The 22,480-nt window shown below is 52.7% G+C and overlaps 2 protein-coding genes across 2 annotated transcripts; one reads left to right on the forward strand and one right to left on the reverse strand.

Moving 5' to 3' along the window:
* The first annotated feature begins 555 nt into the window (after positions 1-555).
* On the forward strand, positions 556-4,333 carry TGME49_312640 (hypothetical protein). The gene is made up of 3 exons (XM_002364445.2): positions 556-1,415; positions 1,983-2,339; positions 2,725-4,333. Exons 1-3 carry the CDS (start codon positions 1,324-1,326, stop codon positions 3,146-3,148), a joined length of 873 nt encoding a protein of 290 aa, XP_002364486.1. The 5' UTR covers positions 556-1,323; the 3' UTR covers positions 3,149-4,333.
* A 913-nt stretch (positions 4,334-5,246) lies between these two features.
* TGME49_312650 (hypothetical protein) lies at positions 5,247-22,083 on the reverse strand. Its single transcript, XM_018782729.1, has 18 exons — positions 21,018-22,083; positions 20,093-20,478; positions 19,396-19,788; positions 18,596-18,841; positions 18,058-18,135; positions 17,553-17,616; positions 16,123-16,825; positions 14,145-15,833; positions 13,039-13,567; positions 12,337-12,625; positions 11,513-11,788; positions 10,365-11,149; positions 9,537-9,940; positions 8,420-8,486; positions 8,109-8,195; positions 7,326-7,452; positions 6,721-6,842; positions 5,247-6,154 (listed from the first exon to the last, which is right to left on the reverse strand). Exons 1-18 carry the CDS (start codon positions 21,535-21,537, stop codon positions 6,086-6,088), a joined length of 6,834 nt encoding a protein of 2,277 aa, XP_018635464.1. The 5' UTR covers positions 21,538-22,083; the 3' UTR covers positions 5,247-6,085.
* Positions 22,084-22,480: the final 397 nt, after the last annotated feature.

Genomic DNA, 22,480 nt, shown 5'->3' on the forward strand with positions numbered 1-22,480 from the left:
TTTTACTCTCTTTGAAAGACTGTGCCCATTCTGTGGCACGGATCATCGCAGATACAAAAAACAATTCCTCGGAGCGTGGGCATTGGCACTCACCGAGCTGTCCGAGGCAGACCCGTACCGCAGCGACTTTCAGAGGTCACGAAAAAGCAAGAATGTCGGTGACAACAGTGCCATTTCCTTCAAGAAACCCTGACTCACTCCTCGTTTAACAGAATGCCACACGTGTGACAGCTGAACGCCGCCACAAACCAAAGGTGGCATCGGCTGCCGCGGCGTCTGCTCGTCAACTAGCTGTCTTGTTTCCGCGATCAGTGCAGACTGCGTGCCTTAGACTTTACCCATCCGGTGCGATTTTCCTGTCTTTTCCCCTTTCTGCTCGACTGAAAGATCTCCAAAACTCCACAGAGTGAAACACCAGCCAAAAAGAACTCGACAACCCTAGGACCACGAGCGCGTGCAGGGCGAGGTTGTGCGCGTGCTCGCGACTTCGCCAGCACTTTTCCCGGTCACCGCCGCGAAAGTACAGTCAGTATTTTTCGAACTGCGCGCATGCATCTGTTTCTCCCAGCGTGGGTCCTGAGAGATCTGTCACCGACTTTTCCACTCCTTTGCGGTTTCAGTTTTCGTCAAAAGCGAACTAGAGGCTTTTTCGGGCGACTTTGGCACTCGCCTCCTGAACGACCGTTTCTGCCGGCACACACGACGCTCTGTTGATGGTGGTTCTCTCTAAGATCTGTAGACACATGTACTTTTGTATATGTATGGCTGTGACTGTAAATATCTTTCAGCACACTCTGTTCAGCGGAAAAGAGTGAACGCGGTCGTCTTCCGGTTTTCCGTGTAAGTCTGCGGTTTCTCCCGCGTTCCGCAAAGAGACGAGAGCGACAGACACAGGCCTTCACCAAAGGAGGTGAAGGATGCTTTCCACTGCCAAGCAGACTTCGAAGACAGACGCGAGTCGCCTCTACACCGCCTTACGCATGCACGTCCCTGCAAGTGTGCATTTCGTTTTCTCCATCAAAGGACCTGCAGCCACTGACAGGGAAGAATCGGGAAGAAGTTGGTTCACCGCTAAAGAGAGATCGACGACGGTCTTCTGAAAAGGAAGCGAATACACGTTGAGTGGGAGGGAACGCGAAGGAAAGAACTACGACGAGACTGGGGGACGGAGTGCCACTGGAAGCAACATGGTCCCCTAGCTCGCTGGACCGACACCTGGTTGTCGCCCACAAGGGTGCTGAGTCTTCCCTGCATCTACACGCAGCCATATGCATGTCTCCTGATTGAAGCGAATCTCGCACCATTGCTGTGCAAGTCTTAAAAATGGAAGAGGCACTGCGGGAGATGGCCCACTCGCGGCTGCCGAAGGCAGACCAAATCCAAGCACTCAACCTTCTTATCAAAATAGTCAACAAGTAAGGATCTCCGTTTTTTCTTTGTTTCAAGGAAACATGTGCTTCTGTCAGGTGAGACGAGAACCACTCGACTCCTTTTCCCGACCCCCTCGTCTTTGTTCCCCTTTGGGTGTACGTACACCCCAGTCTCCGCAGCGACACACCCATCCGCCATCTCCCCATCGTAGCTCGTGGACTGCGTGCTTCTTCCGAGGCCTTGCTCCTTTTGTTCAGAGCACAACGTAGGCAATGCGTCTCCTCCTTTTCTACCTCGTTCACAGTTTCTCCTTCTGCGCAAAAGCTCCTTTCGAGCGCATTTCCCTTGTTTTCTGTCCATTCACTTCGAGACAGACAGTCTGTGGTCTCTTCAGATCGTCCTGTCCTGTTGAGCCTCGACTGAAGAGACGTTCCGTCCCTCTGCCCAGTTCGTGTATAGTTCAATGGCGTTTGCTGGGACTTGATCAAACCTGCGCTGACTTTAGTTTCGACAGACTAAAGTCGCTTCACACAACTCGCTCCGTTGTCTCCGTCCTTTTTACTGTGCGCTTCATATCCGGTTGCGTGCACTTGCTTTCGAACAAAATGCAGCGTCCTGTCTCCACCGGGATCGGCGAATCCTGAAGAGCTGGAGCGTTTCCGGTGTATCAACAGCGGAAGCACGGCACTCCAGCAGCGGCTGCTGCGCCACGGCCCCGTGTACGAGAACTTGCTTCTTGCTTTAGGGTTCTATCGGACGACCGAGCCGCCTGTCTCGCGTCCGCTGCCTCAGCCGAATCAGGAGTACTTTTTTCTTCCCGAGCATGCAGACCGCGCTCAGCTGCTAGCCGATCTCGAGCTCCTCAGAGCCACGGTCGCGAGTCTGGAGACAGAAGGCGACGACCGCATGCCCGCAGCCGAGAGACTGACCAGCGGTGGGAGCACGGGGGCGCCGCGCAAAGTCACCACGTGAGCCACGCATCTGGAAAGAACAAACGCTTGCATGCACGATGTAGAAATACCGCGACGTTTGGTTTGGGAGTCTCTCTCCGAAGAGAGACAAGAGGCAGGAGACGGACGCGGCGCGGCGTCGATGGAAGTGGACTGAAAAAGAGACCGGGGACCTCACAGAGCGTGAGGAGAAGATGCGAAGCGTAGGGGCAACGGAGGCACGAAGCAGACAAGCAAGAAAAGAAGGACAAAGCAAGAAAAGAAGGACAAAGCAAGAAACGAAAGACAAAGAGGAGCGGAAAACTGAGGGGAACACTTAGGGGAGAGCTCTGTTTTGAATCTCGTGGCGGGTGAAGTTTATTTCGATCTATTTTTGCCCGCTTTGTTCTGGATGGTTTCTCAGAACCTCGCGTGCGATTCGCGACTCGTCAGGCGCAGCGCATGCACGCAACCAGGAGGAACTGCGACAGCTTCGAGAGGAGCAACGAGCGCGCTTTGAGCAGAGAAGCGAAACGCAGGCGACTGGAGGCATCACCGGTTGGCTCTCTGCGTCGCTAGCGCCCTCGGCGTCGGTTTCCGCCGCGCAGCCTGCTCAACCACGACACCCCGAGCCCGCAGATGTCCCTACACCTGGCGGGAGCCGCAGAGAGGGATCGGGAGGCAACGCGGCTTCCCGGTTTTTCAAGAGTCTCTTTGGCGGCAGAAGCGGCAGCCGAAGCGAAGAGGGACATGAGAGAGGCGCCGCGAACCGAAGAGACCGAGACTCGCGGGGGCCTCGAATGAAAACAATCAAAGATCTGCCTCCCGCGCCCCAGCGGCGAGGCTGAGGCTAGCTTACCTGTTTCTGCCAGCAGGACGGCTCTCTGCTGTGAGGGCGAGAGAGCACAAGACATGTTGGAGGCCGCGTTTTCTCTCTCTTTCTCTCGCGTCTGTCCCTGAGGTGGCTGCACCCACAGACAGCGAGGACAGACTCTGCGGGAGAGGGAAGACGAGATTGGGTCGTGAAGAAAAAACGGAGAGGACCTCGGGGCAGGCGAGTGCGACGGAGAGAAAGGGAGCAAGCGCAAGAAAGCTGAGCGAAGACAGGATGACGCAAGCAAGGGGAGGATACACAAAGAGACTGCGTACACTTCGCACGAGAGACATAACAACATCAAACACAAGGTGCAAAGAAACGCAGGTGTGCCTTCATTTACATTTCGACAACCGGTGGCTGCGGAGTTCCGACTGTCCAGGCTGTGCAAGTCTTTAGTGTACATACTCCTGAGAACGTCAGGCATCTGTCGCTCTGTCTAGAATTTTGGCTCTGCTCCCTCCACTCGGGTGTACGAACACCCCTCGCCCCGTTGAGTCTTCTGTGTTTCCCTCTTCCGTCCCTGTTGCCGCTGGATCGAAGCTTCATCGTCTTGTTTGCTCGTGCCGCGCTCGGCGACATGTCGGGCGTGGAGAGTGCAGAAGCAGCGCATATCGCAATTTCGAAGCGACGTTTTCTTAGGTTTCGCTCTGCTGCACAGCGAGGGACGAGACTGCGCCAAAGCCTTTCCGTATAGGAGGCGCCTTCTCCGAGATGCTGAGCAGCTGAGTCGTTTCGCATTTTCTTTGAAATGAACGCGTGGTGTATGGATCAAGGAAGAGAGACAGAGGAAAAGTGCTGCCTGTCTTCCCCCCCAAATCCTTTTCGAGGGGAACCTAACTCCTTTTGCTGTCGTCTTTCTGTCGCCCCAGTCTGACAGCCGCGGTGTACGTACACCTGTATCGACAGCGTCTCCTCTTCGTCTCCCGTTGCTCCGCCGCCGCTTCGGGACTGATCCATAGTAAACCTGCGACAGTGCGTCGTCTGTTCTCCCTGAGTGTAGATGATGCGCTTGAGACTGGGTTTCTAACTGCCGTGTATTCTCTCTGTGTCGCTGATCTCATGTCTTAGACTTTTCAACTCCTCGCGTTAGGCTCTATCCCAGAGCACAGGACAGCCTCAGTTTCGATTCACACCTCCTCATGTGCACATATCCGAGTACATATATATATATATATATACTCAGACATGTAAACTATATAGCTATGCAGGAACAAGGTTCCTTGGATTCTGAACCGGCAAATACTCACTTTCGGCGGAAGACAAAGGGTGCCTTTCTCTACGTAGCTCTGTAGATACTCCTTTCTTGGGTGTACCAAGCTCACTGTTTGCACTTTGGACGCGAGTCTTTGTCGGGACATATACTTTATAAGCAAAGAACACCTTGCGAAATAAGGCCAGGGTGACTTCTTGAGAAAGCTGGAATCGCATGCGAATATCTGGAAGAATCGCATAGGATGGAAGTTCTACAAAATGCCTATTCTGGGGAGTATCACTGCATATTTCATTTATGATCTACACTGCATGTAATTTCCCACATGTGTTCATACTACTTGCCTCACGCGTTTTTAGGCAAAAACTCGATTTACGTTTTCGCACACTAGCGCGGTGGTTCGGAGAAACCGCTGCCGGCACCATGATCAGGACTCCCTCTCCAGCCTTCCTCTACACAAATCCGCAAAACGAGACTCTACCCCATTCACCTTAACACTTTACAGGAATGCATATATCTATCTCTACATATATATATATATATATATACAGAATTCAATCGTACTTCTGTGCCGATATGCTGTGCCTCTTCTTTGCCATGGAGGAATGCAGACCTGTGAAAGAAGAATGCTTTTTAGTTCGTAGACTACGTTTGAGGAACCGGTTACAAGAATCAAACCGTCGAACAGAACACTTTCCCCTCCATCTGCAGGTGCCGCTTTTCACTCCAAAAGAGACACGAAAACCGTTATCTTACAAATATTCATACAAATTTGCGTGCACGCTCATACACACGTGGGAAGAAGCGATTATATATATATATATATATATATATATATATATATATATATAAATTTCCTTCTCGGCAAGCGGGCCCTCTCAGCAAATCGGTCTTTGTTCCCCTTCTCTCTGTGAATCGAGAAAAAAACCATTCAGAATCTCCCGTCCGTGCATACATATATTTGTATAAATATAGTACAAATATATTTGTACACAGATGTACACTTATGTAGAGGAAAAAGATACTCAAATAGATGCGTGGTACATGAGCATTCTTGCAATATGAATGAGGTGTCGATGCGTGGTTACTTCGTCTCCTTTCGAGAGAAACATCGAATTTCTTTTGAGTGGAATGTCGTTTCTTGACAAAATGCATGCCTGAGCCTGCAGTGCGCAAAGTGCATCCGATGAGCCTCTGTTTCTCCCCCTTTGTTTCCCCGAGAAGAAAAATGATATCTTCAGATGTACCGCAGCGGGGCATGCGCGCAGCACCCGCTTTTGAACATGGGTCCGAAAAGAACTTGACAAAAGTCTGCATTAGAAGAGTTCTGTCTCTGAAAAAATTTCCCTCGCTTTAAGCAAAAGCAGATGTCCCAAGCTTCGCCGTGTTACTCTCTCTTCCTTTTGCCCTGTTGTTCGAATTCTCCCTGCGTCGACGTCGTTCTCTCCTTCGACCAATTGCCTTCCCGCTCTCCTTCTGCGTCTTCCTCTTCCTCCCCCGACGCACATCCCTTTCTTCCTCTTTCTGCATGCGCCACTCTCTCTTTCTCGGCCTCCAGGTCGGCTCCCTGTCTTTCTCCGATGTTCCTCCTCTCTGCTCGCTCTTGCTGCCTTCGCCTCCTCGTTCCTCGCTGCTCTCTCGCGCAGTTCTTTTGGCTTTTTCGCGTGACTTCCTGTCCTCACTGTCATCTTGCCTTCTTCACTCCTGAGGCGACAGCGCGTCGACAGCCTGCAGCTTGCGCGTCAGCATCTGGCAAAGGTGCATCACCTGAAAAGAAGCATTTTTCAGACATCGCTTCTCTCGGAAATCTCAGAAAACGTATCGGCTGCAAACGGACTGTACACATAGAAACGCCTTCATCTCCAACAACACAGAAGCCCAACAACAAATCCGGAATCACGATATCTCCTGTATCACCTTCTTTTCTCACGGGCACACATACATGCCGGAATACATACATACATCTATAGATATATTTACAAATACATGTTTACATATATATATATATATATATATATGTATGTATGTATGTATGTATGTATGTATGTAAATACATCTTTCCCTGTTCGTGCCTCTTCGTAGACACGCGTAGATCTCCCTGATCGCTTTTACCCCGTCGCGTTTGTTTCCTCACACATACGCACAAAAACAAATCTATTTTGGACGCACAAAAAGAGTCTCCTTTGTTTGCGAGTTCTCTGAAGCTCTGATCCAGGATGGCCAGCATGAGAACGACGCAACATGTTCACTGTTGAACGCGGAAACCTGTCGATCTGAGGTTTACGCGCAACCCCACAGCTCGAATGAAGAGAAGCTGGCACCGGCCCACGCACCTCTGCAGGAGGCTCCCGCGGGGCATCGCAGAAAGAAGAAGATTCTTCAATGAATCTCTCGATGAGCAGTCGCAAACGTCGGCTGTCCGGCTCCTTCGTCGACTTCTGCAGCCACTGGCCCTCTGAAGAGAAAAACAAGTCGGTGCTCTCCATTGCGACACCATTCGTGTGAAACAGTTGGGAACAGGGCGCTGAACTTGCGTTCGCGTCTCTTCAAGAAAGGAACAGACACAGCAAATTCTTGCGTGGACCTCTGAGGAAAGAAGCGTCAGAACATGACAGCTCGCATGCACGCACTTTGCAAACTACAGAGAAGCAGAAAAGAAAACGCTTCAACACAACTCGGACGCCAGCGATGCATGCGTTCGTCCTCTTCCTGAGAAGACGACACAACCGTATATACACAGACCCGCCGTCGTTCAGCGCTTCATCTTTTAAACTCGTTCACGACGACTCCGTTTGCCTCTCGCGTTGCGCGCCCTCTATTCTCTCGTTTGTCTTCTCCACGACACCATCTTCGCCCCCAAAAAGTTTTCCACTGGGTTTCGCAGTTCCCCCCTCAACTCTGCGAGGCATCAAGGATTCGCAAAGCTCTCAACGCTCACGAGTGTTGATGGTTTGGACGAGGAGGTCGAGGACGGGGAGACAGAAGGAGGAGGAAAACGGCGGTCCGCAGTGCCGCAGAAGTTCCGACAGGCAGAGGCGCCAGAGCGACCGGTCAAGTCTTTCGTGCTGAAAGGAGAATAGCCCAAGTTTCACCAAAAGAGAAAATAGTCCTTTTCTCCAAAAAACTGCACATGTCTCACTACATAAAGAAACAACATGTCTCCGTGACAGAAAGAAAATGCACATGATGCGTCGCTCGAAGAAGGCAGGGAAAAGCGCTCCACTTGAAGAACACACTCATTAGGAAGAGAACGAAACTTCAGAAGTCTGCACCCATGGCGAGTCAAGATTCAGCGGTTAAAACTCTCTCGAACTCCCAAAGAACGGCTCTCAAAAGACACACACGCCTCTATAAGAAAAGTGCTCTCTCTGCTCATGTATAAATATACAAAGAGATGTCTGCAAGTAGACAGACCTGTCAATCGATATCTTTATTACCTATATATATATATATATACCCAAACAAATACATGCACTTATGAATACTTGTTTGCAACTCTCTCTCGCCCCTCCCTCTATCTACATGGGTGCATATATATATATATATATATGTATATATATGTATATATATGTATATATATATATGTATATATATATATATATATATGCACTGTGCACACCATCCCTGTTTGCGTGAATATAGATAGATGCAGAAGTCGGTCACCAGTGTGTTTGGAGCCACCAGAAACCTGAGAGATTTCTTTGTCTCTGCAGGGACGTACGAGGCGTCGGAAGAGGGAGAGAACGGCAATGACTTCGTTTTCGAATTTGCAGGTGTAGAGCAGGAAGCGGACGACGGCGGTGCGTCTCTGGACGAAAACGAAAAGACGAAGGAGAGAGAAGAGATGAAAAAGGAGACTCAGCGAAGGCAGAGAGGAGGTCAAAAGAAGACAGGAAGGAGGCCGAAAAAGACAAGAAGGAAACAGTAAAACCAGCAACGCTCGTTTTTGAGATAGACGCTGCGTGTTTGTCTAGCACCCAGGGTATATTTGTTTTTCCAGTTTTTTTTTCGAAAAAAATCCTTGTGCCTCACCTCCATGTGCTGCTGCGCGAGCGCCAGAGACTTTCGTTCCTGCCTCGTACCGGCAATCAACACTCGTCTGCAGAACATGCAGAGAAAGAGAAGATGAAGAAAGGACGGAGAGAAAGGGTGGTAACTAAAAGCGAAGGCAGAGAGAACGAGGCGGAGGAGACAGAGAGAGGAACAGGAAAAGGAGCGCATTCGCCGTTTGTCCTCAACTCTTTTTGGAAGAAGAACTTCAGAGTTCTCCTGGCCGTGCGAAGGTCCACTCTCAGCAAGTGCAGGAAAAAACAAACAAAACTAGACATACGGCACCAACGCAGAGAGGCAGTGGTTGAGAGACAGAGAAGGAAAGGCATTCAGACACCGCATGAGACCAAGAGAAAGATGTAAAATGAAGCCAAGGAAAAGAGAGAAAAGGTAGACAACCGAAAATGCGACAGAAACCGAGGTGATTGATGAATATCGAGACGCATTCAAGAGAAAAAAACAGCATCTGCTCTGAGGGAATTTCCAGCTGATGCGCCCCAAAGCAGCTCTTCACACATCCTCCGTTTCTTGACCGAAAAGTCGCATGCTGTCTCTCTCTCTTCCTCTTTCTTTCTTCTCTTTCAACATGGGTCCTCTTTGTGCTCATGCATTTACAAATACAAAGAACGAAAACTCCTTGACAAAATAATACATACGCAAATCCACGCAGAAAAATACACTCATTCATAGGGACTTACGTATTCATATTTATATATATATATATATATAATTATGTTTGCATATACTTTTATATATACATATGTAGGTTAAAGGCGTCTTTCGTTGACGGAAGGTCACGAAACTCGACCAAGCTTGTAGCATGGCGTTCCCAGTACGAAAACGCGCCACCATTCCACGTTTGTCCCTGGCCCGCGTCTGCACCAACTTCCTCCGCCAGTCTCCATCGCCGGCACCGCTTTTCACCGTATCTAAAGACACAGAACTTCCTATCGGCACACCTGCGCATTCATGAACATGAAAAAAACGCACATATATGTGTATTATTTATATTTTTGCGGAAGTTGTTTTTTCTCTGCATCTTGACCGAGGTGTATGTACGGGAGAGCTTGCGCTGTCCACTGGCAGTTTGTGCGTTTACCCGAGCAGATCTATGACAGGAATTCGTTTTTGCGCGTGTCTGTCGACGATGACTTTGAGGAGAAGGAGAAGGCCGTCCGAGACGAGGAGGAGAGAATCAGCACTGTGTCGCGTTTCTTCTCCCTGCTCATGTTCCTCGAAGAAAGCTGCCCGCCGCTGAGTTTCGGCGCCTGTCGGAGTCCGGCGTTCTGCGAGAGTCTCTGCGACGGAGGGCGAGAAGTGCGAGACAGCGAAGGGTGAGAGGAGACAGGGTGTCTCCACCGAGCTCGTGGCCTGACCTGGAAAGAGCGAGAGGCAGAGGAACTTGAGGACTGCGGAGGCTGCGAGGTTGGTGCCGACCAGCGAGAGAAAGCGAAACACTTTGAAGTGGAAGGAGACTTTCGGGTCTCGACAGACGCGGTAAATCTGCAGAAAAAAAACGCCGGAAGCGAACGGAGGTGAGGAGACAAAGGCAAGGGACATGAGCGTACACTCAGAGAGTCACGGCACGAGTGTGTGGGGTCTTCTCGACAGAGGGACTGCAGAACCACGGAAAGAAGACAAGTAGGGTGCGGTCTTTCCAAGACGCGAGACGAAACGCCATACAGAGACAGAGAAAGCTTCTATTCTGGGGGAAAAACACTGGAGTGAGAAACAAATCGCGGCTTTCCAGTGAAAGAGATCGTGATATTGCGAAAAAAGGAAAAAACTCCACACACACACACGCGGCAAACAGACCTGTGTTGTTAGAAGAGGAACTCTGCAGTGAAAAGAAGGATAACTCAACACAGAAAAGGAAACACACACCGCCCTTCGTTTTTTGGATCCGGCCACGGTTCGACTTCTTCACCTGCACGAGTTCGTTTCGCGCAATCGACTTGTAGCGTTCAACCGCGCCGCAAAACTCCTCGAATTTAGTGCGAATCATGTCGGCAGAAAGGAGACTCAAGTGTCTGCCTCTTCCCAGCTTGCTGCGAGTATGGACATTTCTGTAGATTTTACTCGTAACTGTGCTCTTGACCTCGCTCCCAGAGTCGCCCATCTCCGCTTCCTCCCGATGTCCCTCGCCCCCGCGTCTCTCTGTCTCCTCGCGGCGTCTTTTTCGCACAGAGACTCGCGAGTTCGCGACCTCCTTCTCCGCTCGCCGAGAACCTCCGCTGCATGCACTCAGCTTTGCCTTCTTCCCCAACTTTGCTGGAAACGGAGAGGACGCAGACACTGAGGAACTCGACGCGGACTCCGCTCGCGCCCCAGCTCCCTCAGGCGCAGGAACAGACAGCGAAGAAGAAGAGTTCCACGAAGAATTCAGCGAGGAAGATCGAGAAGAGGAACCGGAAGAAGAACTGGAGCACGAGGATCCTGGGGGAGAAGCGGTGTGTTGAGAATCGTCGGAAAACTGGCTCGGAAGAGCGCGTGCAGTTTGCGTTTCTCGGTCGCGCGGTCCCGCGCCGGAGACAGACGAACGCGAGGGAGTTGGCGACGACAAGGAGGAAGAGGAAAGGGAAGACGACGGAGAAGAAGAAAGACACGATGACTGCGACGAAGAGGACGGGTGAGGCGGAGAGAGAGATGAAGCGCCCGCGCTGCTGCTGGAGTAGCTGCTGCCGTTGGAGTCGCTACTTTCACTGTTGTCATCTGAATGCCAGACACGCGAAAGACAGCGAAATGGACGAAGGTAGGAAGAGAAAGAACACGATGAAGGAGACCGAAAAGACGACGGAGAAGAAGAGAGCAACGAAGACAGAGAAGAAAAAAAAAATAAAGAGTGACGGCAAAAACAAAAAGAGGGAGAGAACGAAGAGAAAAGGAAGAGGTAGAAGACAAAAGGAACGAGGAAGAGAGCGAAGAGAGAGGGAGATAGAGAGACTAAAAGAGAAAAAAGCAGACGGGAGACAAGAGGACAGCAAGGAAGAGAAGAACAAAGAAAGAGGAAGCAAGGGTGACAGAGGGCAGTCGCAGAACGGATGGGAGAGGCTGCTGTTTTGCTTAGAAACGTACCGCTGGCTTCGTCTGAGGGCGCGTCTTTTTCGGAAGCAAGCGATCTTTCGAGGAAGCCTTCTCGAGCGCCCTTTCCTCGCCCAGAAGCGAAAAATTGCATGTCTTTTCCTCGCCCAGGAGCCTCAGGAAAGCCTGAAAAAGTCTGCGTTTGAGTCGCCTGAAAGAAAGGCGAAGGAGGCGCAGAGGCCAGAGGCGCCCGTCGAGGCATCGTCGGCGAGCAAAGTTCCTCTACGTTCCGGTGTCGATACACTGCAGCCGGAGTGCGGAAGGACGTCCCTGAGTGTGCAGCGCCCAACACAAAAGCCGTCAAGAGAGACACAGTCCTGAGGCCAACAGAACCTTGTCGAGAGACATAACAACAGAGCACGGTGCACCGGAAAACTGGAGACGTCTGAGTGCCGACGCCTTACACCTACCATGGAGACGAAAACTATTTTTCCAGAGAGCGTGTACACACTCTGTCTGAGACAGGCTCGTGAGGGGTGTACAGCAATCGCAGGAAACTGGGCAGGCTGCAGCTACGCCAGAGTGCATGCACGTGACATGCAGAGCCTGCAAAGCTCTTAAGTAGGTCTTCTCCTCTTGACCGCGTCTGGGCGAGGAGCAAACGAATACGCTTTTCAGAGCGCTTCGCAGAACGAGGAACGCCTGCCTCTCGAAGCCACACATTTCAGCTTGGCCGTTCTTGGCCAGGGGAAGACGAGGCTCTTCTTCCGCGAACGGCGCCACATCGGTGACGTTCTGAGCTCTCTTCAGTCGCAGACACAGACGCTCAAAAACGAGGAAAAAGTTGACACAAAGGATCCCTATGTTTCTTCACTTGCCTGGCAGATGATGTTCCGGTTCCTCGAATAAATCTTCCATTCCCCACCGTCCCGACGCTTGTCTCTCTTCTCTCCCTTCCGGCTCTCTTGCAACGGGTCTTCGCTCTGCCTCAAAAGTACTCTCGCCTAGCGCCTCCTGTCGCGACTTTCGGAGCTTCTGCGAAGACGCGTGCGCCGCCTCGCCGGCTGTACGTACACCCCAGAGCAGCTCGTCGCTGGGGGCTGGCGGGGCCGCGTCGGCGCCAGCGGCAAAGGCGTCGACGTCCGAATCGCTCTCGACACGAAGATGCTGAAAAAAGTCAGGTAGGGGGGGGGACACGAGCGAAAAAGAGGATGTCCGTCTCCAGATGGTCCATTTGTTTACAAAGGAGATTTGGAAAGACGGAAACGCATCCTTCCCAGGACGCAGAGACCCTCTCCAATGCTTCCCTGTGTGCACTTGTGCGCTCTAGGAGGTGAGTCTCCACCGAAGAGGACGAGACAACAGAGGGACGCCAGGAAGAGCAGAGAGAAAGAGGAAGCCAAGCAGCGACCCAGGATAGCAGCATAAAGTCGCAGTGTCTGAGAAGCGTTTGAGCTCACGTCTTCGGGGGCCCAGAGCAAGCCGCTTGCCTTGTGATGTCAAAACGGGCGCCACTCCCTTCCTACAGCCTTCCCTCTCCGCCTCTCCTCGCCTCACGTAGAAATCAAAGCAGTGCCTACCTGATGCTCTTCCTCCCCCTCTTCCTCTTCCACTTCTTCTTCCTCTTCCTCCCCCTCTTCCTCCACTTCTTCTTCTGCTTCTTCGGCGCCGCCTTCTTCTTCCTCGTCGTCGTAGAACTGCCAGGCGTCTCGCGGCAGCGCTTCTTCGCCGGGTGTAGGGACACCGCGGTTCGCTTCTTCTCTGCGGCGGCGCTTCGCCTCCTTCCGATCCTCCCACCAGCGATGGGTCAACTCGTAGGCGCAGAGGACGCAGAGCATGACCAGCAGGTTCACGTACTTCAGATATCGCGGCCCGACACTCGCTGCATGCGCGAAAGACTCTGGCGCCACAGACGACCGGCCCCGCGAGTCGAGCTCGTCGGTCGCTTCGCACGTCTCGCCAGCTGTCTCCGAAAGAAGAGACAGCGACGCGTCCGCCGACGCAGCGCCCGCCTCCAGAGACACTTGCGCGTTTACGAAATCTTCCAACAAGCTGTCGATCAACGCCGTCTCGCGCAGGGCCTCCAACGGGGGCGCCGCAGGCGATTTGCTGAAAAAACCATGACCTCCCCAAATGAATAAGTGAGTCGAGCTTCATACAGAAACCGCGATTTCTAATACTTGAGAAAAGCTTTTCAAGTCCACCTTTCCAAGGAAGTCTCGATAACTTGAGCGTGACATGAAAACGCGCCCTTCCTCTCACAGGTTCCCGAGGACTTTGCGTCAAGGCCGATCCACTTCTTCCTCACTCGTGGTGTCTGGGTTCCCCACGAAAACGTTCCACAAGATATGCACGTCCTGAGGACTAAATATACACAAACATACTGCGGAAAGTTCAATTATCTATCTACCTCTATCTATATCATCATCTCTCCATATCTCTCTTCTCTCTTCGTTTGTGTGTGTGTGTACGTGGAGAGCTCGTGAATAGGTCCCCAGAGAGATGCGAACTACATCTGCATCTGTACAACTCTGTGTTCACAGCGAATCGCCCCAAGGGGCCCCCCCACTTTCGACCTGCGCACCGCAGGAACCGCTTCGACACAAGTCCACTTCATTTTCAGGAGGCCGTCGCAGCTGCCGCGGCTTCTCCACCGCCGCCGACTGTCTGCAGAGCCGATTCTTACCGGAGGCGCTGGTATTCGAAGTCTCGGGCGCGACAAGTTCCGTACTGAGAGGCAGAGGGCAAGTCGAGGACGTCGGCGCGTCGAGCTGCACGTTCGTCTTCGAGTCTCGCTACGCCAAGCTCCACGTACCTCCGCGGGGCCAGCTGCTTTCCACGTCCGCTGCAAAGTCGACTCTCCCCTCGACTCTGACCGTCCTCACAAAACGTCTTGCCGCTTCCCCTCCCGTATCCTTGGTCCGCCGCCAAGACGCTTCCCTCCGCGTCGCCGAAGCCTTCGCTGTCGACGTGCGACCCGTCCGCCTCGGACTCCGCCGTCATCCTCGGGTGTATGTACACTTCGTTCGTGTCGACCACCGCAGCTTCGCCCGCCGGGTGTACGTACACGTCAACAGACGCGCCCGGTTCTTGTTCGCGCGCGCCCCACGCCGGCGCCGGACGCACTTCGCCTTCGACTTCGACGCGTTCGCCCTCCAAGTGTCTCCGGTCTCCGGACGCGAGGCCTGGCGGCACGGCGCCGAAGACTTTCCCTTTGCCCAGGCCGGCTGGCGAGAAGGCGGGATGCAGACTTCTGGGGGTTGCGGCGGAGAGAGAGGACGAAGCGAGAGAAGAAGAGAGGAAACTCGAGACGTCGCTCGCCGCCTCACCAAAGGCCGACGCAGTTCCAGAAGACTTCTCGCTCGCACTGCTGACTTCGCTCTCGCCGCGGTCCCCGCCGGCGCCTCGCGGCGGGAACGCCTCTCTCAGCTGTACAGACGCCCCGGTGCTACGCTCGCCGAAGCTCTGCCGAGACAGTGGCGCGGAACATTTCCCCAGTCCGCCGGCGGAGACGGCTGCAGAGGAGGAAGGCAGCCGCGGAAGAGAAGAAGGGTGCTGGAGTCTCTGTCTCTCCCCTTGTTCGCCTCCGAACGCGAAGGGTGCCGGCGAAGAGAGCGAAGAAGAAAGAGAAGAAGACAGGGAAGAAGAAACAGAAGAAGAAACAGAAGAAGAGAGGAAAGAAGAGAGAGAAGAAGAGGGGGAAGAGGAGACCGCTGAAGAGACTTCGCTGGCATTCGAGTCCGAGTGGAGAGACGTCCCCGAAGGAGAACTCACAGAAGAACGCGAAAGCGAGGACGTAAGCGACTGCACTTCTGCTTCAAGGTCCGCCTCTCTCTGCTCTGTCTCCGACTGGTGCTGAGGAAAAAACGCTTTTCCTCTCCCTTCGCCGACGCCTGGTCCCTCAAGCGCTCTCAAGCGCCCTTCACCCCTACATTCGCCCTCTCCCTCTTTACTCAAGTCGAATTCTGAGCCGTGCAGACTCCCCATCATACCACGCCCCGTCTCCCCGCGTCCTTCTCCGTCTCCTTCGCCTTTTTGTTGGCCTCGGCGCCGCTTCTGCCGGGCCTTGAGTTCTTCCTCCCATGACAGAGCGGCAGCTTCACTGGGGACGTTGAGCGTCTGTGCCTCGGCGCGGCCGGAGTGCCCTCTGTGGTCTTCAAAGGCTCCCTCTCTCTCCAAGTTGTCTGTGAAGAATTCAGAGAGGGCCGTCTCGTCTCGGCGCTCGTACAGCAGTGTCTTCATCGACTCAAAGGGGCGCATGCATCGATGCAACAAGTCGCAGAGTTCGCATGCGTCGTATGGAGACAGCCGCACGTCAGCGCCCACGAAAATCGAACGCGTCACGCTACGGAACAACTCGTCCAGCTGCGGGTATCTGCGCGAGGAAGCGAGAAACACAAAAGGAAAGACACACGGAAAAGAACAAAGACGAACGAACTTAGTCGAAAACGTGAGAAGAAAAAGACGGCGGGAAAAGAGACGAGCCTGTCTCTCCCAAGTTGTTCTCCTTGCCCATTTTGTCTCCACCTCTTCTTCTTTTTCTTCTGTTCGGTCTCTCTGCCACTCTCTCCCCTTCTCGCAGGTTCTCTTTTCCCCTCCCAGATCCCCTTATTTCTCTCTCCCGCCCCTCTCATGTCCCCCCTTTTCCTCAGTCTCTATCTTACTGATTTAAGTTCGTCATGAGAAGATACAGCTGAGCTGCAGAGACTTCGCGTTGTCTGTGAACGCTGGACGCCGCTGCACATGCAGCGCTTGCTGGCGACTCTGAAAAATCGAGTGTCGCGTCCTCGACGAGAGTCTTCGTCTCGAGGTCCTCCGTCTCCTTCACGACCTTGAGCAGCTTTTGCTCTGCCTCTTCTTGCTCTTTCAACAGCTGCTCCATTTTCCTCGAACGCTCTGCATTCTTCTCTTCTCCCTCTCCGCTCTCTCCTCTCTCTCCGCTCTCTCCTCTCTCTGCTTCCATCTCCTCGTCTCTCTCCCCCCGCAGCCCCTCCGTCTCCGCAGCGCCAGGCGAAGAACAGCCAGGCGACAGAGAAGCAAACGGAGAAGCGGAGGACGAGGCGAGCTGTTGCGTGCGTTGCTGCAGTTGTTGAAGACGGATTTGCAGACCTTGTTTCTCTTCCTTGAGCTCCTGCAGTCGTTCCAGGCGCTGCCTCTGAGAGCGGCGAACACGCTTCTCGCGCTCCACTTCTTCTTCGCTCGACTCTCCGACGTTCTCTCCTCTCAGATGAGAAGGCGACGGAGGCAGCCGCGGTTCGGCCATCACGGCCCGCGTCAGAAACTGTGCAAGACGTCGACAGCCCCGCAGATCCGGACGCCAAGACGCAATAAACACCAGCAAAGCCAGTGCGTAGAAGAAAGCGTTCTCTGAAAAAACATGTACCTCCGCAAAAACGGCAACGCACCCATGCCAGCTCACCTTCGTAACGGATGGTCCACAGACATTCACATCACCTACATGTAATATATATATATATATATATAAACAGTATACACATATGTATGTTCATAAATATATATATATGCATGTATATATATATATATATATGCAAGTATGTATAGAACGAATGCATACACAAAAACACATGCATTTTCGTCTATGTGCAGCTCGTTTGATCATGTGAATCACAAAACCAGGGACACGAGTGGAACGAATGCCCATACAAGGTTGAACAGTGAGGTCCTTCTTCTTGAATCACTTCAACACTGTCTACAGGGTTCCGCAAGTCTCCCTAGGCAACTTTACACATGCGTACTCAGATGTCCGTGCAGACATATACATATATCCATATTCATATTTCCATATACATGGACATACATTTACATACATATAAACATGTAGTATACATGGGGATCTATGTATATGTATATGTCACTGAAGCGTCCGTCCATGTGAATGACCAGCAGTTGTGTATGTAGGTGTAAAGATTTCGATGAGGCATTTGTGGCGTCTGGGCGGCCCTGCACACTCGAGTTCCCTGAAGTCTCCTGAATGGACGAGCCAGCCTCTCGAGACGCCCTCTGACGAAGTCGCTCGCTCGGCGATCCCTCAAGAAACAACGTCTTCCGAATATTAGTCGACGTCCTGGCTCACCGGCATGAAGGAAGAGCGCGAAGGTCTGAGAGAGACTAGCTGAGCAGAGTTCCTCGCTTTCGTCCTGCACAGGTACCGGTAGACAAATCGTGTTGGAAAGCTCAGAGAGCAGAGACGGGGAAGCAGGAATTTAGGAATGTTCACAAAGACACAAAAGATGAACTCGAGACCTCTCGATGTCCGGAGAGCCCTGAGACGAAACAGGCGCGGCAGGGGAACGAAGGTCTCAGCGTCCAGCAAGAAAAGACGAGGAAAGAAGAGCACTGAATTTTCTCTGTACACGGCAACAGCGGCCCACCAGAGCTGGGTGAATGAAAGCGAACAGCCAGACAGTGCAGTGTCTGGGACATTGAATATGCTTCCAGTTTCGAGTCACAGAAAAAAAAATCCGCGTTCGCATCCATCCCTGTGCACAGTGTATCTGCCTCGCCGCTTGAGAGCAAAACGCCAGCACCAGTCGTTCTCGATGAGGGCGGCAACTCTGCCCGGCCTCCCGCAGACTCACCCAGAGAAGAAAGCGGCGAATTTCTTCGCTCATGCGGAGTGTGTAGACACTGAAGTTGCTGGTCAGTTTGGACAGTTGCTGAGGGAAACAGAGTCGCCAGAAGGTTATTTTTCCAGTTCACAAGAAGACACCGTGGGGTTCGCGAAAACAGCGGACAGACGAGATCCACAGTCCCCTAAAGGACGCTGAGACACAAGCTGCAAGACAATGTTGGTGAGCCGCACGAAGATTTCCTCGCAACATGATAAAAACGAGGAACCGAGCGAGAAACTAAGGATTTTAAAACCACAAGGAAACAGAGATACACACAAATATGCTGATCTGATCACATCCAAGTTTATTCTGGCCGACACAATCAAACGTAGAGAGAGAGACCCACACACATCTACCTATACATATATATACATAAAGTATACATAATATATACATATATATATATATATATATATTAAGCGATTCGATTCCTTGTGCGGCGTTTATGTACAGCGAAGAGGAGCACCGGCCGTCCCTTGTCGGCGGTCTGTCGGCGAAGACTTGCCTGCTGGGTGTGGAGATGTTCGTCGAGGAGGGAGAGCGAAGAAGGATCCGCGTCTGGCAGGAAGAGCCGCGCTTCGCAGGCACTTTGCTTTTTTTCCTCCGCAGAGAGAACAGAGAAGAAGAGCCCTGTCCGCGTCGACGACACCCGCCGGTAGTGCTGTGTGTAGTCTTGGAACCAGCAGGCGAGGAACTCGTCTTGCGGCCTCTCTTGGTACAACTTTAGCAGACAAGAAATGATCGACGGATGCTGAAGACGCAGAACATGCAAGGCTCTCCCAAAAGATAAACCCACAGAACTCTTCCACGCTCGTGCACACAAAACGCATTCCGTACACCAACACATACACACACATGCATATATTTACATATATTTACATATATTTACATATATATACATATATATACATACATATACATATATATACATATATATATATATATACATATGTATATATATATATATATATACATGCACCCTCCTGTCTGCACGGTGACAAGACAACAGTGTATCTATAGCAGTATCTTTTTATATCTGTCTTTTGGAGTCTATCTACTGATCAATCTACGTCTACCTTCAGGACCTGTATGCAGACACACGCATATGTGTGGATGCGTAGTGGAATCGAGGATATCTGCCGACTAGAGTTTCCGTCATGCGGCGAGTCGCTCAGGCGTCGTTTCCGTGGAGTGTTGCGTCTCTCTGCTTGTCTGCCTCGCAACGACAGGTCTCTCTGTACTCCTCTCTCGGAGGAGCAGGCTTTCGAAAAAGACACGAGTGTACGCAAGCGGCTCTCTGCGCACCTTGAAGAGTTGCCAGTAGAAGGCGGGTGGGTTCCAGCTGCCGTGCGTGGACCTGTCGTCGAGGAGGTTCTTTCTCGTGACTGTGGAGTCGTACTTCATCGTCAGAAAGTCGCACAGTGCATGCAAGAGAACAGAGACGCCGGCGCCGTCTCCGGCGGACTGGGACGCAGTGTGGGAAGCCTCGTCGTTGTCTGGCCAGTCCCCCTTGCCTTCTCCAGAAAAGAGAGAAGAAGAAAGAGTCGAGAGCGCCCCCGAGGCGGAAGCGCCTTTCGCCTGAGTGCCGTGGCCGGGCTTCGGGTGTGCAGAGACCTCAAGAGTTTCCGCGAGCTCCGCCGCCACCTGGCACATCCACGCGTAGCCTTCGTAGCTGTTCGCGAGGAGATTGCAGGCTTCCTGAGTGTTGAGACAAATGCAGAAAAGAAGGAAGCAACGCGTCCTGTGTTTTCTGTTTGCGCCTCATTGTCTTTCCAAGAAACAGATGGCATATCCATGAAAAACAAGACTTCGCTCCCATAATCTGTCGTGAAAAGGGTGCAGTGCAAGAGCCCAGAGTGTACGCCCTCTCACTTCTCTCTTTTCTTCCCCTATCTCCCTGTTCCTGCCTTCTTCAGTTCTCTTCTTCCTCGTCCTCTCTTTCTTCCTGTCGCTTTCTCTCTTCCTCTGCCTTCTTTCTTCTCTCCCGCGCTCTCCCGCCTACATGGTTGATTTTCCTGATGCATCCAACGTCTTCGGGGGTCGAGATGTCCAGAACGACGCTGGGGCGCTGGGGGGTGTGCCGCGCCTGTGTCCCCTCGGCCCTCACCCCCGACAGACACTGTCCCCTCTGTCCCCTGTCTCCACTGGGCTGTGGGGTTCCGACGCCGTTGCTCTCCCCAGCTGCGGAAGGTCCTTCTGCACAGGGCGACAAAGCGGCGGCGGCGGAGGCGGAGGAGGAGGCGGAGGCGGCGCCGGAAAGAGCCCTCTGGAGACTCTGTACTTGCTGCCTCTTGTGGCAAAGATATTTGTATGCGCTGTACCGTTTCAGTTGCTCGAAGATCCCTTCGTCCATGATCGCGTCGGTCGTCTTGATTGCTGCAAGAGCCTCTGTACGCAAAACGCAAATGCATGTGTGAGCCTCTCCTTCAGCCTTTCTCGACGCCACTGCCAAGCTCTCCAGTCCAGCCATCCTGCCCCATGAAGATAGTTAGACATGCGCGTCTGCATGAGTTCGTCCACATGCACGCACGCTCGTTGTGCGCAGAGAAACGAAAAAGTCAGAGTATGCTGGTATTTGCATGGTCCTCCTGGACTGGCACTCGCACTCCTTCCTGAAACCTCTCTGAGACGGACAGAAATCCGCTCCTGGGCTCGCGGAGGAACATGCAGAGTGTAGTCAGGAAGTGCCGTTCGCACAGCCGTTTCATCCTCTTCCCAGAACTTCACAAGGCTCTGCGTTACAGCTGATCTCGTTTCAGGGCGACTGCGAAAGGCACATCTTTCTGCGTTTTCCGACTCCAGACTTGCACATGGTCTCTGTCAGATCGTTCTCAAAGGCGAGAGAAACAGAGCCGCAGAATTTCGCGGACCACTGAGTAGACCACAAGAAGCAAACAAGGAACAAGACGAGAGATGAGAGTCCGCACCTTGGAAGTCCTGCTCCGTACAGCTCGGCAGCTGGAGCTGATCCACCGGACTCAAAGCCCCCGCCATCTTGAGCCTATCTCGCCGGGGTGTACGTACACCCGAAGGCGAAAACGAAAAGGGAAGAGGCGTCGCGACAGAGAGAGAGGGACAGATACATAGTTTCGACTCCCTACGCGTCCTTGTCACTTCTGCATCCCGCGGACGCCAGACACGCGCAGGCTGAGAGACACAACGAGGACTGCCGCCGCAGAGAACGGACGCAGAAGCCGGAAGAGCGGCGGCGAGACGTAAGACCAAAAGCTGCAGGCCCTGCGCAAGGAGAGGAAAAAGGCGCAGGCGACAGAAGAGGAGACGGAGACAGGCGAGGCGAAAGAGACAAATCGCGCGAACGCACTCTGGGAGGGTTAACAGAATAGCAAAAGGAGAGACGGCTGAACAAAGACCGACAGGCAGAAAGGATACCAGTGGAGAGCTGGCCTCGACGTCGGCTTCCTCGTCCGAGAAACAAGCGAGAGGCATCTGCTGAACTCGGTAGTTCTTCCCAGTGCATGTCGAGAAGAGAAGTCCAGACAAGAAGGCGGAAGAGGACGTCTCTTTCGCCGCCTTCTGGAGGCAGCCGTGGCGCCGCTGGCGCTCGACCGTGAGGTGTACGTACACCTCACTCGAGTGGCGACCGTCGAGGAGAGGTGAAAAATCCAGCAGGCAACGGCGGCTGGGGAACCCAAGCTGGGAACGTTCGTTTTTTGAGATCTGCTCTTCCGTATTTTGCGCCGCCAAGGGGGGGAGAGATCACACGCACGCGAGAGAAGGCGACCCCCCGGAGAGTCTTGCTTTCAAGAGAGAAGCGAAACCGAGAGGAGACGACAGTGAGGACGGAAACAATGAGAAACGAGGAAACTGCTGGCGACAAGTGAGAGTCAGCGAGAGAAGTCGGACGAGTGCCTTTTGTGTTTCTGTGTGTCGCTACGGACGTTGGAAATGGCGAAGCAAGATATCCGCGGCTTTTCACATCTTTATCGTCACGAGGAAGGAGAAGGGAGAAGCCTCTTTCGAGTTTTTTTCGTCTCGTGCCTGAAAAGCTGCTGACGCCGTTTTCTGTCCTGCAAAGTGCATGCACTCTCCTCGGCTAATCTGAGATTTGCAGCAAATCGGGCGCGACTAGCCAGACAGCAGCACGCAGCACACCCCCCTCTGTCTGCCATCCCTGCGCGAGAGGTCGAAGCCGATTTTCAGGCTGCAGTAAATCGGTTCTTTTCTTTCGTCTTCCTCGTTGAGTGGTTTTTCTTCTCGGAACTCTCCAGCTGTCTTCGCTGCGCTGGCTTGGGAGGAACGAGAAAGGACGCTGGCGCCGTCTCGCGCTTCACGAGCCTGTCGCTGCTGTCTTTCCTGCACTTCCATTCTCTTTTTCTCCATTTCTGTCGCCTTCTTCACTCCAGCACGCTCCGAGTTCCTGCGTTCTCAC

The sequence above is a fragment of the Toxoplasma gondii genome, chromosome XI (genome assembly GCF_000006565.2).
Source record: "Toxoplasma gondii ME49 chromosome XI, whole genome shotgun sequence".
Taxonomy (NCBI): Eukaryota; Apicomplexa; class Conoidasida; order Eucoccidiorida; family Sarcocystidae; genus Toxoplasma; species Toxoplasma gondii.